The 17807-nt window shown below is 37.6% G+C and overlaps 1 protein-coding gene across 1 annotated transcript in view; it reads right to left on the reverse strand.

Annotated features, from left to right (window-relative positions):
- The window catches only part of atp2a1 (ATPase sarcoplasmic/endoplasmic reticulum Ca2+ transporting 1), a 37421-nt gene extending 20675 nt beyond the window's left edge, over window positions 1-16746 (reverse strand). Inside the window, exons 1-9 of the mRNA XM_059348254.1 lie at window positions 16684-16746; window positions 16438-16574; window positions 14953-14970; window positions 13700-13782; window positions 6958-7062; window positions 5306-5444; window positions 2348-2428; window positions 2177-2262; window positions 1011-1166 (exon numbers count right to left, since the gene is read on the reverse strand). Coding sequence (XP_059204237.1) covers window positions 1011-1166; window positions 2177-2262; window positions 2348-2428; window positions 5306-5444; window positions 6958-7062; window positions 13700-13782; window positions 14953-14970; window positions 16438-16555 — 786 coding nt within the window. The 5' untranslated portion in view covers window positions 16556-16574; window positions 16684-16746. The remainder of the gene's footprint in view (window positions 1-1010; window positions 1167-2176; window positions 2263-2347; window positions 2429-5305; window positions 5445-6957; window positions 7063-13699; window positions 13783-14952; window positions 14971-16437; window positions 16575-16683) is intronic.
- Window positions 16747-17807: the final 1061 nt, after the last annotated feature.

The following is a 17807-nucleotide window of genomic DNA, read 5'->3' on the forward strand; positions in this document are numbered from 1 at the left end:
TTGACACTAAGATTGACCTTCTAAGTGGCTTAGAAGATATACTGGTTCTCATAGATTTTATATGGCTGCCATCTCCGATCTGCAATCTTGATGAAGTGGCTCCTACCAAAAATTGAAACCTATAGTGATAGAGAGCATGTGGAAAAAATGTGGTGCTTTTGTCCGACGTGTCCCCTTTCTTCTCAAATCTGGTCCTAAGCCGCCGGACTATATCCTTGAAGGAACATTATGGGGGATATAGCACAGACCAAGTGGACCACATAGAACACATTTATGATGTTTGTTTTTTTGTTTTTTTAAATACTACCCCTAAATGTCAAAGATCTGTAATGTGACATATACGATACATTGGGCATTTATGGTGTTTATGTTTATGATATTTCTTACTTTAAAATAAAAAACTAGACACATTTTCTGCTTACAGAAACACAAATTTGCCTTTTTCTTTGCATCTCCACAATATATATCAAAATTGTGACATTCATAGTGCTGTTTAACAACAAATTATTTGTCAGATTTGTTTTTAAGTAACAAAATAAGAATAAATCAACAATAAAAACAATAACCATTTGCCTTTTTGTTTGCATCTCCATAACATATATCAAAATTGTGACTTTAATTTGTTCAGTTCCCTATTAACGGATTAGAATTGTCAAATGGGTTTAAACTTAGCCTCGTAACAAAAAAATAAGCTTTTTGAAATTAGCTATTTTTTTCACATTTCTGTTTCCAGTCACACACATATTTTGGAGAAGTCACTTCTTGTCAAAGTCACATGACCACCACACCAGGGTGTTGAGTATACATCACTTAGGGATTTAATGAGTTAAGGTGAAGCATAAAGCTGAATATGGGAGATTCTGGAAGATTTAAAGTGTTTACAGTGTATACAAGTTCTTTATCTCAGTGATTTGAAACAGTATAAGAGCTCATTTTTACTAAATGAATAAATAGATAAAAACCGTCACTGTGATGATACAGTTTCAGATTCAGTTCTCTGACTCACAAACCTTGGAGAGCTGCTCCCCAAACTCGTCCAGTTTCTGCTGCAGAGGGGTCTTCTCCTGCTCGGTGGCGGCCATCTGGTCACGAATCTTACCGATCTCAGTGGAGACACCAGTTGCAACAGCGATACCAGTGGCTTTTCCTGCAGCGATGTTGGTGCCCTGTAGAGTTAAAAGTTAGTAAATCTGGAATAAACATACTGAAATATCTCAACAGCTACTTCATGTTCCCTAGAGCAGCTGTTCTCAACCTTGGGGTCGGGACCCCAATTGCGGTCGCGAGATGACTTCTGGGGGTCACCAAATCATTTTGGAAGTCAGCTCTGTCTCCACTGTGTTAAAGTGTTAATGTGTTTTACTCTTTTTGGTCACTTAATGTCTTTTTTTGGTCATTTTGTGTTTTTATTTAGTCATTTGTGTCTTTTCTGGTCATTTTGTGTCTTTTTTTGGTAATTTTGTGGTCAATTTGTGTCTTTTTTGGTCATTTTGTGTCTTTTTTTGGTCACTTTGTCTCTTTTTTGGTAATTTTGTGTCTTTTTTTGGTCATTTTGTGTCTTTTTTGGTCACTTTGTCTCTTTTTTGATCATTTTGTGTCTTTTTTTAGTCATTTTGTGTCTTTTCTGGTCATTTTGTGGTCAATTTGCGTCTTTTTTGGTCATTTTGTTTCCTTTTTTGGGTAATTTTTTTTTTGTTTTTGGGTCATTTTGTGTGTTTTTTGGTCATTTTGTTTCCTTTTTTGGGTAATTTTTTTTTGTTTTTGGGTCATTTTGTGTGTTTTTTGGTCATTTTGTTTACTTTTTTTGGTCATTTTGTTTCTTTTTTGGGTGATCTGAACTGGTCGCCACTCAAAAAGGTTGAGAATAGCTGCCCTAGAGGATAACTCTTGCTGATGGTGGTGATCTTTTTCTTTTGTACCCCTATGAGGTTGACACTTATGGTTTTTAGTGTATTTTGAAGTGTGTACATGTCTTTAATACTTAAAAAGTCATAAAAGTTGAAATAATATTCAAAATAGTATGCAAAGTTTATGAACCGTTGCAGGTCTGCTGCCACCTGGACGATAGGCAGACTGGTTTATTTGGTGGAGACAGTTGAGAAAAAGGTTTGAGAGAATGATGGCAGGGTGAGTTTGCCAGATTTGAAGGAAGGGTCACTCAGAAAAAAAGACTCACGGAGAACAGCATGTTCTTCTTGTCCTGGTTGACGGCTCGGGGGTCTGGGACTGGATCTGTGTGTTTGATCACACTGACAGACTCACCTATGGGAGACACAAGTTAGGTGAGGAGTGTTCAGGTAAGGATGCAGACATCAAAAAGACATGATGTGTGTGCTGTAACACCTACCAGTGAGGATGGACTGGTCCACACGCAGAGTTGTAGATTTGATGGAGATGATTCTGATGTCAGCTGGAACTTTGTCACCAACTAGAGTCCACAAAAACACACAGAGGAGAGACGGTTTAACCCATTGACGCCGGGAAAGCATTATCGCATTTCTACCATTAAAACCGGGAGCGCTGTTGCGTCACTCTACCATTAAGGCCGGGACAGCGGATATGTCATTTTGTAGTATTTGTATTTTTTCCCACCTATTTTCGGTCTCTTGGCCAATGAAATGCATCAGAATACATGCGGGAGTGTCACAATGCAACATTGGACTTTCCCAGAACTTTGAAATCATGGAGGAAGACGACTATAGCGGAGGAGCTCAGCAGGAAGTGACGGAAGAGATCTGATGAAAACAGCGCCGATGATTTTATTGCTGATCTGGACTTTGAACCCTCGGAACCAATCGACCGGCATTTATGGATGAGGAATATGTTTTTAGACGACATATTTTCACCGAAGAACAGACAGATTTGTAGCCATCTGGAGATAATAATAATATTATTAATAATATATTAATATTAATAATAATAATAATAATAGGCTAATTGATTGTGATGATGATATAAGAAATCATGACTGTTTATGTCTTATATTACTTTATGCGTCGTTGAGTACCCTGAAAAGTGCAATATATAAAATGTATTATTATTATTTATTAATATTATTATTATGATAATTATTATTTTTTTATTACAGTAGGCTAATGGGAAATATGTCTTGTTCTTCCAGTGGTCATATCATGTTTGCATCTTGCTAATGGGCATGTATTAGTATTATGCAGGATTTTTTATTCAGTCAAATGTAACATTTGCTGAGTTTGTTGATTTTTTAAAAAACTTTATTGAAGGTTTGGACAAATAAACTCAACTTCGTATGAAAGCCACGGGTATAAGCTCTGAAATACTTTTTGAATTTCATTTTTATCTGCTACAGAGGCTGAAAAATCTATTATTTAGTAGGTGTTGAATTTCCAGAAAAACTTCAGGTTTTAGGGGGTCATTTGAAAATCGCCCAGAGGTTTTCCAGGCATTTTTTTTTTTCCAGGCGCTTTAGGCCTTAATGGGTTAATTGAGCTATTTCACTTTAAATTTTTTGAGCATCTTTTCTGTTTTGTTGCAGGATTACAGTCCAAACAGCTTCATATCAATCTGACTGCAGCATTGCAGCATGATGGAGGGGGGAGGGGGGAGGGGTTGATTGACTGGTTTTAGCACCCTGGATGGATAGTGTTGTTGTTGAAAACTGATACCACAGTCGGAGACAGAGGGAGAGGGAGACCTTGGGGAGATCATGAAATGAAAAGAACAGGTGTACAGCAAACAGAGGGAGAGGGAGAGACAGAGGAGCGAGTCCGCCTGTCGATATTAAGTGTATTTATACTCAAGCATGTTTTTTTTTTCTTCCTGCAGCGAGTTCCTTCACTTCCCCTCCACCCCTCTTTTCTGCGACTGCCTTAAAAGGGCCCGTGTTCATCCTCAAGGACATCAGGAGACGCACTCTCTCACACACTCACACTCACATGTGCACGTGACTCTTTTGAAGTCTACAAGTCACGAATGAGCTGAAAATCAGCAGTCAAAGAAAGACAGTTTCTAGTGAAAAAGTCTTCTGTTTGAAATGTTTTCATCTCAAGCTTGGAGCCAAACATCATTATATATTTAACTGATTTTGGAACACTTTCTGTTGAGGTTGAGATGTCCTGAATAAGCCACAGAAATGAGCTTTGGCTTAATTATTAATATGTGCTACAAGTGTGTTCTGAATGATTTTACAGTATACTCGTAGTTTTAAATATGCATTCAAATCAAAGCTTTCACAGCAAAAGATGCAAAAAACTTAAGGTCAGTGGCCGCTTATTTTGCCTACTCATCTCCTGAGGATGGCTACAACTTATCCATTAATTTATTAAAATAAGTGTTAGAAATACAGAAAAATAACGTGTAATTTCTTGTCGTAGTCCAATCGCCCAAAAATCCAAAGTTTATTAGCTTAGTTTATCACATATAATTAAGAAATGTCAAATTATCACAATTAAGAAGCATGAAACCAGCAAATCTTTGTTTTTTTTTGCTATTTCCAGGTAGCCATACTGCCGGCATATTCATACTTTTTACATGCTAACGTTGCATTTTTAAATGACTAACTATGTGATGTCAAGAATTGGAGAGATATTTTCTCTTTTCCTATATAACACAACTAAAGCAAATACACAACAAGTCCTATTCTGAGGGTTTAGTTTCAGGAAGTTGGCCTTGACCTTTGACCCTGTGTGGCTAAAGTCAGCATTTCGTAGATTGCTTTGAGTCACTTTACTACACACTTATAAGACAGGATTTCCCGTGCATCCTCCCACACTAAATATGGATTCTGCTGCAGCTGAATAACAAGCTTCTGACTGTTCCTGCAGTGTTTTCAGTGGCTGACTGGACTCTGAGTCCATGCAGCAGGTAGAGTTGTGAGAAGAAAACCCTCCTTTTTTTAAATTTTATACTGCATATTCATATTTATTCTGCACTGGAATTTAGTCCTTACTACATACTCCTTCTTTAGACACTTTATTTTTACATTACATTTTATTGTATTTTATTGTATTTTTATATTTTATTGCTTGAAGTATGCCTAGGTTGTTCTTTCTATTTAATTGTGTTGTTATTGTCTCTGTGTGTAATGCTGCTGCTACACTGTAATTTCTCAGCTTGGGATAAATAAAGTCTGTCTATCTATCTATCTATCTATCTATCTATCTATCTATCTATCTATCTATCTATCTATCTATCTATCTATCTATCTATCTATCTATCTATCTATCTATCTATCTATCTATCTATCTATCTATCTATCTATCTATCTATCTATCTATCTATCTATCTATCTATCTATCTATCTATCTAGCTCCTGTTTCAGGAATCTTACCTGAAACCTCCACCACGTCCCCAGGAACGATCTCCCTGGCCTTGATTCTCTGCACGCTCTTCCTGTCCGACCGGTAAACTTTCCCCATCTCAGGCTCGTACTCCTTCAGAGCTTCAATGGCACTCTCTGCATTGCGCTCCTGCATGCAGAACAAAACATATAACATTTTAGTACCACAACCTCCCTGATCATGCCAACAACAACTAGACAAACTCTACCAGTGTATCAATCTTTTATGTGCATTAGACTGTGAAAGTCCATACACTAACATTATGACACTAAGTTAAAGAGCCATATACCTGAAAAGCTCTTTATGTAATTGTATTGTTTGACAGGAAGTTTTGATACTATTTGATCAGAAGAGCAAACAATTCAGCAAATATTACATTTTTTTTTTTTTTAGATATTTTTTTGGCCATTTTCAAGGCTTTATTGATAGTGAGAAACAGAGTGAAAGGGGGAGACAGAGGGGAAGACATGCGGGAAAGGGCTCCGAGTCGGATTCGAACCCGGGCCGCCCGCTCACGAAGACGGTGCCTCTATGGTACACGCTCTACCAGGTGTGCCACCGGGGCGCCCCAAATATTACATTTTTAAATCAAATGTTGCTAAGTCCTAATTGGTGCGTGATATTGCCTTTTTGCAGCCTATTGGAAACCAGTTACAAAAGCAAATAAATAAAGAAACGTCTCAATGGTGGTGGCAAAGAAACTTATTAAACTTATTTCGCATACTGGCTGAATGAAATGTTGTCCATTATACAGATGGAAGAACTCCATCTATCTATTGAGTGACCACCTCTGTGTTTGCAGTGTGAGGTGTCTGTCAGCAGGTTGATGTTCTCTTCAGTCTGGTTTCTTCTAAGTTGCCCTCCACCGCCTCAAAGTGTAAAGCCCGACTTATGCCAGCCGCCCTCCCTCTCCCCATTCTCCCCAGTACCCCCCATGTGTGAATCCTTGTGCATAGTTTCCAAATGACTGCCTGCAGGATTCATATGAACACACACACACACACACACACACACACACACACACACTAGGCCTGTGGTAACCCGATCATCCCTCTGTATTTTTACTGTGGATTGCAGAGTGTGGACTGTAACAAAGCAGACTGCAGTTTGATCCTTCAAGTGTCCCAGTCCGCCGCCCCCTCCCCCCCCCCCCTCTCCTCCACTTTGCCCCCGTTGGCTTAACCTTTCGCCTTTTCACCTCCGGCTGACGTCATGCCGCTCATTCTGGACCGCTTCGAACGGCGAGCTCTCGTGTGCTCGCTGTAAAGGACACGGGCTGCGACCTGAACAGGCCGTCCATCGTTTGTGATTTATTGTGTGTGACTGTTACTAAGTATAAGAGGCTATTTAGGTGTGTGTAAAAGACAGTGTTCAGGGGCAGGTATGTGTCCTTGTGATTGTTCCTGTGTGTGTGTGTGTGTGTGTGTGTGTGTGTGTGTGTGTGTGTGTGTGTGTGTGTGTGTTTACTGACCTGCCACACTGAAATTTAGAAATGCATTTGAATCACAGGACAGATATTTATCAATATATATTTTGAGATAGGAAATGGCAGAGGTCTACATTCTCCAATGATTATTTTTTTTGTGTGTTTTGATTGTTCCTGTGTGTGTGTGTGTGTGTGTGTGTGTGTGTGTTTACTGACCTGCCACACTCCAACAACAGCATTTGCAATGAGGATGAGGAGGATGACGAAGGGCTCAACAAAGGCAGTGACAGTCTCCTCACCTTCCTCAAACCAAGCCAGTACCTGAAAGAGACAGAGAGAGAACGCACTTATCAGAAAGACAATTTGAATGAAAGTATCTTTTATTTTATGATGTTTAGGATTTCAGACAGAGAGCCATTTACATATCTCAGACTTTTTTTTACTTTTTTTACCCTTAAATTCTACATATTTCCCTTAGTTACCCTTGTAAACCCATGAAAAAAGTGATATTTACATGTCTTTTCTGATTAAATAGCAGGTGACTTTACTATGTAAAGGTAATAGGTGCCTTTATGATGATGTTACAGTCATTACCCGGCTGTAATGATGGTGCAGAGACACAGTGCAGAGGTGGAAGACCCAGAAGTCAAAGAGACTGTTGCTAAAATGGAGCATTTAAATCACAACTAATTTTTAGATCTTGTAGGCAGTGGGGGGAAGTCACTTTTTGCACAATTTTGAGGTACTTTACTTGAATATTTCCAGTATTTATGTAACCTTATACTTCTACTCCACTACATTTTTAGAGGCAAATATTGTACATTTTACTCCACTGCGTTTAGCTGCCAGCTTTCATTACTTTTCTGGTTGAGATTTAACATAAAAACATGTTACATTTAATTGATAAGTACATTTTGATGCTGATACTTATGTACTTCTACTGAAAATTTTGAATGCAGGACTTTTACTTGTCATGGAGTAATTTTACAGTGTGGTATTAGTACTTTTACTTACTCCCTTTAAGTGTCTAACATTTAAATGTTTGGTATTTAATCCAAATTATTACATTTTCATAAACCCAACCACAGAATTTTGGCGAAACTGAACAAAACTGAAAGTCCGAGCCCCGCTAACCCTTTTGCATGAGGCTGATAAGAACTGATAATGGCCATTTAACACAATGTTAACAATCTAAACTTGAGTTTGCTGTGCACCTGTTGCCGAGGGTGACACTGTTATCTTTTACTGCTGCTCAGCATTAAACATAAAACAGTCACAGCGAGCTGCTATTTCTGACAGCTATGAACCATCACTGGATCAAATGACATGTGTCATTGTTATCTCCTATGTCATTCTATGTGTTAAGTCTTTCCTCCACATGACTTATTTCCAAACCTATAGTCCCAACACGTGTTGCATCCCTGTGAGCGTGAGAGCGAGTCTGTTTCGGAAAGGCTCCGTGTTGACATTGACACAGATTAGTTGCAGGCCAGCGGAGCAAAGAGCTCAGCAGAGAGAAGAGCTGCCTCCTCCTCATAGCATTTCACTTTTTGCTCCTCCTCATCCAACCTGGTCTCACAGAAATCCGTGAAATAGCCACGGAATCGCTCAAATTTCCGTGAAACTGACACGGATTTTGCTACAATGCAAGTTAATGACAGTCATATCCCGTGGCTATTCCAACATACAAAGTGATTATGTACATTCACTGAGTGAATATTTAGAAAATAAAACATATATTTCTCGCTAGAAATGTGATCAAAATCCATTTTTATGCAGAAACTAAGTCAAAATATTGATTTTTCACAAAAAATGAGAGAACTGTCCGCCATGTTTTTTGTTCTGACCGCCAGGACCTTGAAAGTCACGTGACTTGGAACAAACCAATAGCCACGGGATATGACTGTCATTAACTTGCATTGTAGCGAAATCCGTGTCAGTTTCACGGAAATTTGAGCGATTCCGTGGCTATTCCACGGATCTTGAGTTAATCGAAATCCGTGGCTATTTCACGGATTTCTGTGAGACCAGGTTCTCTTCATCATAACCTGCAGTGGCGGTTCTAGATCAATTTTTACTGTGGGGGCCAAACAGGGGCCAGTGTTTAATTAGAGGAGCACATAAAAAAACGGCAAAGATGATATTTAAACATTCCAAATCTTTATTTTAGCTTATTTAAAAATCACAAGTAATCTTAAGTAGATTTGGAAGATGCAAATACATTGATTAAAACAATGAGACTTACCAACTATAACCATTATTTTTGTACGACAATGATATTTCTCATTTTTGTGCACAATTCTTTTATTTTGAAAGTCAGGTACAGTGAGAATGATCTTTTTAAATATGCACAAGCTTTTATTGCACAATTAAACTATTTTGGGTACACATTCTGGGTTCCTTTTGTGTTCAATGAGATATTGTTTGAACAAGAAATAGGTAAGAATTGTTCCGTCGTTCATCGTTATGAATTGTTCATTTTATTATTAATTTGACACAGGGGCCACAGCAGGGGCCGAGTGCTTCTTTACAGGGGCAGTGGCCCCTGGAGGCCCCTGTGTACACTGCAAAAAATGTCTGTAGATTTCACGGTGAAAAACTGCTAAACCATGACAGTAAAAGACGTAAAATGATAAATGAGTTAATTCAGTTTCAGTAACAATGAAACACTGTAAATGTATATATCAGCCAAAACAGTATTTTTTACAGTTTTGTTTTTTAAAAAATACATTACTCCACTGTTAAATACACTGTAAAATGTATATATACAAGCCACCACTGTAATTTTTGCATATATCTTTTGTAAAAAAAAATACATTTTCTCACTGTTGAATGAACTAAACACCATACCTCTAACAAAAATATACTGTAATATTTAAAGGTAAAATCTTTCATTTATGCGTTTTCATTTATGAAGTATTTTCTTGTCAATTATATGGCAAAATAGCGTTTCTTTTGATGATAGAGTACAAATTTGAATAAAATGGCAATCTTAAACGTGAAATAAACAGTGCCAATATATTTTTACCGTAATATCAAAAAAAGTTTCACCGTATTTATTACGGTAAAGTTCTGGCAACCACAGCTGCTGGTTTTTTACCGTAAAAACAACAGGGTTTTTTTTTTACAGTGTAGAACCGCCACTGATAACCCGCCGTGTTTTTCATTCGCCTGCTTTTCATCTCGCATCTTTTCTCGCCCTTTCCCTAAAATAGTCTCTCTTGCCCTCCAGTCTGTCTTCGCCCTGTCGCTCTTCAAAGAAACAATCGATCTCCAGTCTGAGCGTCAGAGGCTGTCAGCGCGCACATTCCTGCGTGTATGAATAGGATGGCCGTGTATTTGCAGTATTTACTGTTCTCTCTTTTAGAAACCGTATACGACTCTGAATCTATCGCACTCGTTTGTCATCGTAACAAACAATGCCATTGTGCAACCCAATCCCCGACTCCCGCCCTCTCGCTCTCTCTCACTCTCTCCTGCTGCTGCAAGCCATCCCTCGTTCCTTCCATCCCTGACCTTTGTCCAAGGATACAGTTTCTCGTCCTGGCTTGAGACTTTCTTAAAATAAAGCTCCTGCTATGCATATGTGCACACATACACACACACACTCTCCCTTTCTCTTCCTCTCTCTATTACACACACGCAGCCGTCAGGCCTTCTAAGGCCATAGTGACGGCTGTGCAGGGAGGCCAGAGGGCAGAGATTGAGGATTAAGACAATGTGTCCAGCCTTCTCTCCTCCACAAAACTGTTTTGGAGAGAGCAACGGTGGAGGGGAGGGGGCGAGAGAGAGGGATTCCTTGTGTAAATGAGAGTGAGGACACGAGTCCAAATGTAATTTAATAACTCAGCAATGTACACGCTGTGTTTGTCGGAGTGTGTGTGCGTGTGTAATCACAAAGAAAGCAGGCAAGGGGTCAGAAAAGAGGCACTGTCAGGTTCTTTATTGTCCCTGAATGTGCACTTTTGTAATCATCAGTGTTTTTCCTTTTATTATATTACTTTATTGAACTATTTTCAGTTCTGTTTGTGAAGTGCTCCAGCTGCATTACGCCCCACATGTAGATGCATGAAACTTTTACTTTTAGCTTACAGTTTGAACTTGTTATCTGTTACTTTTTTACTGTAAGTACTAGAAAACGCTAACTATTTCAACTGTTCGAGGCTATCCATTAGCCTACTTTAAGCTAACTATTGGAACGTTTTATCTTATTCTCTCGTTACTATTTCAACTGTTTATCCATTACTTTTAGCTAATATTTTGAACAGGTGTTACAGCTAATATTTAAAAAAAAAAATCATACCATCATTTTTATATTTTTAAAAATTAGCAGCACCGCTAAACAATCCTTCCAATTGCCCCCTAGCAACAGCCCCACATGTAGATGCATGAAACTTTTACTTTTATCTTACAGTTTGAACCAGTTATCTGTTACTTTTTTACTGTTATTTACTATAATTTTACTAGAAAACGCTAACTATTTCAACTGTTCTAGGCTATCCATTAGCCTACTTTAAGCTAACTATTGGAACGTTTTATCTTATTCTCTCGTTACTATTTCAACTGTTTATCCAATACTTTTAGCTAATATTTTGAACAGGTGTTACAGCTTATATTTAAAAAAAAAAATCATACCATCATTTTTATATTTTTAAAATTAGCAGCACCGCTAAACAATCCTTCCAATTGCCCCCTAGCAACAGCCCCACATGTAGATGCATGAAACTTTTACTTTTAGCTTACAGTTTGAACCAGTTATCTGTTACTTTTTTACTGTTATTTACTATAATTTCTAGTAAGTACTAGAAAACGCTAACTATTTCAACTGTTCTAGGCTATCCATTAGCCTACTTTAAGATAACTATTGGAACGTTTTATCTTATTCTCTCGTTACTATTTCAACTGTTTATCCATTACTTTTAGCTAATATTTTGAACAGGTGTTACAGCTAATATTTAAAAAAAAAAAATCATACCATCATTTTTATATTTTTAATATTAGCAGCACCGCTAAACAATCCTTCCAATTGCCCCCTAGCAACAGCCACACATGTAGATGCATGAAACTCTTACTTTTAGCTTACAGTTTGAACTAGTTATCTGTTGCTTTTCTAGTAAGTACTAGAAAACGCTAACTATTTCAACTGTTCCAGGCTATCCATTAGCCTACTTTAAGCTAACTATTGGAATGTTTTATCTTATTCTCTCGTTACTATTTCAACTGTTTATCCATTACTTTTAGCTAATATTTTGAACAGGTGTTACAGCTAATATTTAAAAAAAAAAATCATACCATCATTTTTATATTTTTAAAATTAGCAGCACCGCTAAACAATCCTTCCAATTGCCCCCTAGCAACAGCCCCACATGTAGATGCATGAAACTTTTACTTTTAGCTTACAGTTTGAACCAGTTATCTGTTACTTTTTTACTGTTATTTACTATACTTTCTAGTAAGTACTAGAAAACACTAACTATTTCAACTGTTCGAGGCTATCCATTAGCCTACTTTAAGCTAACTATCGGAACGTTTTATCTTATTCTCTCGTTACTATTTCAACTGTTTATCCATTACTTTTAGCTAATATTTTGAACAGGTGTTACAGCTAATATAAAAAAAAAAAAATCATACCATAATTTTTATATTTTTAAAATTAGCAGCACAGCTAAACAATCCTTCCAATTGCCCCCTAGCAACAGCCCCACATGAAGATGCATGAAACGGCCTCTCTTACATCGACTGAGCAGCTAATATGTGGCTTTGTTGCATCTCAAGCAGCTCTTCCAGGATGGCTAGTAGCTGAACATTAACCTTCATATAACCTCAACCGTAACATCACTCTGTGATCGGTGGAGCTCCTTATGTTAGCAAGGTCATGATGATACTTTAATTGCTGATTCAACATCCTAATTGGTCAGCTTCAGTGTGCTAAATGCAGAGTTTTGACGGGTGTTAATTGTGCTGAAATGTCAAATATATCAGGCTGCTCTCATTCGCTGTTTGTAGTTAAACCTTTAAAAGTAACGCAGCCTAATTTGCACATAATCCTCGTCGGAGGTGCAGATTATTGCGACCCTTGGTGGTGTTTATTGGTTGGTGGCGACCCCTAGTGGCCGCAGTAGTTTTGGCGGGATGGAAGGACATGACGCAACGCAGTATAAAGACAAAGAAAGTCTGCGTAGGGCACGTATGGGTATAAGACACTGGACTTTGACCTAAGACGCCATTATATCCTGTTTGGAAGTGAAAGTAAAATTCATTATTTCGTCCTGTAAATTAACTTCTGTACATAGATAAGTCACCTTCTACGTCACCTATGTAACTGCATCCAGTAGTTTCATATGGAAGTCGTTATTTTACCCCCACCACGTTTAAAACTGTTCTCGTGCAACCATTTCACAGTGGTAATAGTCGTATTTCCTAAGATATCACACAACCCATAAGCATGTGCTGAATAAATAATCTTGGCAGAAGAGTTAAGCATTCTCAGGTTCCAGATTCTACTAATAATCTAATCTAATCTAATCTAATTTATGAATCTAATCTATGCATATTATATTTGTGTCAGATTGGAAAATTAGGCAACAAACCAGTCATTTCTGAAGGAAACACAGCTACTACAAACTGTTCAGCAACAGGTCTGATATACTATAAAATATACTCTCTTTTTCTCTATTCTTTCTTCTTGTCTCAGCTTTGTTTCTTTTTGAACTTTTACTAGAACTCTTTAAATAATGTAAATGTAAAGTAGGAAAAGAACTACATCTTTGATCAAATCCGTATATGGCACCTTTATCCAAATTGGACTTTTTATCATGTGATCTTTAAATACACATTGACCTTGTCCCAAAACCTTTGCAGGCTATCTGCATGTATGTACTGTAACATGTGAATACAAATACTAATATAATATAATATATAATTCTATCATGGAAAAAGGAAAAGTGAGCAAACTCACAAAAGAGATGCAGGCGGCCAGCAGTAAGATCCTGACCAACAGGTCCTCAAACTGTTCCACCACCAACTCCCAGATGGTCTTTCCTGTTCAACAAATACATCAATCAATCAATCACACAATATTCAAATGTGTATGTTGTCAGTTGAGTGACTTGTTGCTGTGTATGTTAATACATTTACATACACTAGCGGTCTAAAGTTTTAGAACACCCCAATTTTTCCAGTTTTTTATTGAAATTCAAGCAGTTCAAGTCAAATGAACAGCTTGAAAGGGTACAAAGGTAAGTGGTGAACTGCCAGAGGTAAATAAAAAAAGGTAAGCTTAACCAAAACTGGAAAATAATGTACATTTCAGAATTATACAAGTAGGCCTTTTTCAGGGAACAAGAAATGGGTTAACAATTTAACTCTATGGAGTCTCGGGCTATTTTGTCCATTTTTGAATTCTTTTCATGTCTTTGTAAGTCATTTTGTGTCTTTTTTTTGGTCATTTTGTGTCTTTTTTGGTCATTTTGTGTCTTTTTTAAGTCATTTTGTGTCTTTTTTTAGTCCTTTAGTCCAACATAAAACGTGATTTTGAATCTTTTTTTTACTTTCAAAACACTATCATGCTCAATAAAGAATTTTAAATGTTGCAAATGTGCATTAATTTCAGAGTACACTGAGACATTAAACTGCATCATTTTCAATTAAATTCTGGAAAAGTTGGTGTGTTCAAAAACTTTTGACCAGTAGTGTATTTATACAGTAAATTGTTAAAAGTCGATATAATCTCAGTAAATCACATTTCACATGCAAGAATGTTTTACCAACGAGACTAAAGAAGGAGAAGCATTGAATGAGATGTAGCCAAGGATAAATATTAGTTATGTGATGATTAATTTTGCTTCAGAAACCTTCATAAAGCATATATTAAAATATCTGCCATCTGTAGGCCGACTGTGAACTGTAAAACAGTCCTTGTAATTAGGCAAGACAAATAAAAATGCTAATTTGAGATTAAAAGCGCAGAAATTGTAGAATGCATCACCAGATTTCTTGAGTTGAGTGCAAATATGTGAACATATTAGTAGTAGTTTGCGTCACTATATCTATCTCCGGTTCCCTGGCGCACAAGTGGGACAGAAGAAGAAGCCAATGACAGGTGTTTGATAAACAACTTGTCATCACAGGAAGTGAGGGGAACAGGTGTGTCTGGGAGGCACAAATCACCAGGATGTGTGAATAAAAAACAGGTGTTTAAAGTGGACTCACCCTCCTCTGCTGGCAGCTCTGTGGATGGAGAGACAGGACATTATTAATAAGACGTTCACTGCACTGTTTTTAATGTTTGTAGTGTAAAATGTCAGTGAGGACACGAAACAAACTGACAGAAACTATAATCTATCCTCTGCCACATTTACCATAAACTGTTGAACTGTAGCACTCTAAGTGATTCATTAAATGTTAGCAATGCTAGCAATTTTACTAACTGACCTTTACAGTGACCTTAATAACTCTGTTATTCTAGTGCTTGCTCTGTCAGCATATATTGATGAAAACAAACACAGAATTACTGCAAACTGTTGAGCACAATACTTTACTGTGAGTAGTTTGGACAGTAATCGTACAGCTAATACTCTTGTGAAGCTTATTGATTACTTTTAGCTAACTCTTAGAATTGGTATCCATTAGGCCTTCTTTTAGCTAATTCTTTGAACTTTTTTACTTTTAGCTTACAGTTTGAACCAGTTATCTGTTACTTTTTTTTACTGTTATTTACTATAATTTCTAGTAAGTACTAGAAAACGCTAACTATTTCAACTGTTCTAGGCTATCCATTAGCCTACTTTAAGCTAACTATTGGAACGTTTTATCTTATTCTCTCGTTACTATTTCAACTGATTATCCATTACTTTTAGCTAATATTTTGAACAGGTGTTACAGCTAATATTTAAAAAAAAAAAAAATCATACGATCATTTTTATATTTTTAAAATTAGCAGCACCGCTAAACAATCCTTCCAATTTCCCCCTAGCAACAGCGGAAATATACACTAGGGTACATGCACTCCTGGTCAGGAGTCCTGCAAGCATTTGGTAAAAATAGACCTTTTTAAAAGACATTTGGACACATTGAAGGAAAAGCTCAGGTGTAATTGACATTAACAATCCAGAGCCACTTAAATGGGTGACACAGTGTCCCTTGATAGATTAAATGGCCTGTAGGTAGCAGGTGTTTTCTCAAATGCAAGGATGCGGACTAATTTTACTCAGTTTGACAAAAGAGTCTCAACTCAGTAAGTTGACCTTGAGTTGTTTCCAAAGTCAAGAATGAACTTTCGTCTTTTAATTGACTAATAAATAAAGAATCCTAAAAACTAAAGCCAGAAGCGACTGTCAAGAACCTGAAACCCTAATGCACCTGCTCCACAAACATCAACCCTCCATTTTTTTTCCTCTAATAAGACCATCATCAAAAACATCACACACAGAGCCAGTTCATCTGTCAGTCATCCCACTACTTCTCCTCTTTCTTCACCCTTTCACTGTCTGTTTGGGCTATTTTATCTTTCTAAACCCCCTCAGCTGCTCTCTGTTTCTGCCACTATGTCTTCCACTCTGTCTTCCAAGCTAAATCCAAAGATCCATCCTGTGATTCCTCAATCATTTCATTCATTATTCTCTTTCTTTACACCCTCCACTGCTCCAGCCAGCTGTTTCCTCCATCCATCCATCCATCTCTTTCTCTCTCCCTCACCGTTGAAGCCATACTTGTCCAGGTTCTTCTTGACCTGATCAGGCGAAAGGCCGTTGTCTTCAGTGACGCCAAAGTAGGACAGGACGTCCGGGGACGCTTTCATGTGTGCGTTCTCCATCCTCGCTGAAACGGAGAGGCTTCAGGAACAAAAAGAGATAGAAAACACAGAAACATTCACATCAAGTCTGAGCGGCCCAGCTGGCCTGATACTGAAAGTTAAATGCTCAAATAAAGCAAATAACCCACCACTTTCTTGAAGTGTGGGATTGGGATTAAAAACTGGCAACCCCCCTGCGTTCACACTTGCTCTCTCTCTACCCCCTCTCTCTCTCTCTCTCTCTCTCTCTCTCTCTCGCTCTCTCTCTGGGCTGTTGCTCTCCTCTCGGAGCCCTGGACTGACAGAAAGTGCAACCCGGCAAACTGTCCTGAAAAGTTTTATACAGATGAAAAAGTGGCCTCATTGGTGCTTGCTCACCATGCAATCACCTCCCATTGGCTGAGAACATCACAAATAGGTGGGCAGGGATGGCCCTGTGGTAAAGAATAGGCAGGGTGGGGGGGGGGGGTGGGAGAGGGCAGCAACTGCAGAGGGGTCTACTGCCCCGCAAGCTGGAAATAAGATGTGCATTAGAGAACATGCATGTCAGGGGCAACACAACAGCTTTCTGAATGAGAGGTAGGGGACACTGATGAGTGTGTGGGTGCACATGTTTGTGGACACGTGGACACTCATTTACTCTACAAGTGAATATAAAATGTTAAAAAGTTGTAATTTGTGTAAACTAAATCGTCCTTTTTATGTGTTGAAACCAAGGTTATAATAGTTTTGGATTTTTCGTTAGTTTTAGTTTTAATTTCGTTGTGAATTTTTGTTTTCAAATTCAGTTAGTTTTTGTTTTAGAGTGAGTTTGCTAGTTTTAGTTTAGTTTTTATTTTTTTGAAAATGCTTAGTTTTAGTTTAGTTTTAGGTTGTACCTGCTGATGAAATATGACAGGAAACCAGTGGTGAATGTAACTAAGTACATATACTCAGGTACAGAACTTATAGAGTCATTTTAGAGTCTACTTTATACTTCTACTCCACTACACAGTGCTTATAAAATACTATGTTTTGTTATAAATTAAACTACCCAGAACTGAAATAGGTAGTTGCTGATTAATCATTCAGCCAATTGACAAAAAATGTTTTTTTAAGCCACTGTTCAGGTAAAAGATTAGGTGCTTTATCGTTCCTTAATTATGATAATGTTAATTTGTTTTAGATTTACATTTCATTTGTAATATTAACCAGACAAAAAAACGCCATGGGAGAGTCAAGGTTATAATAGTTTTTTTTATTTTTCATTAGTTTTAGTTTTGATTTCGTTATG

This window comes from Centropristis striata, chromosome 13, assembly GCF_030273125.1.
Source record: "Centropristis striata isolate RG_2023a ecotype Rhode Island chromosome 13, C.striata_1.0, whole genome shotgun sequence".
Classification (NCBI taxonomy): Eukaryota; Metazoa; Chordata; class Actinopteri; order Perciformes; family Serranidae; genus Centropristis; species Centropristis striata.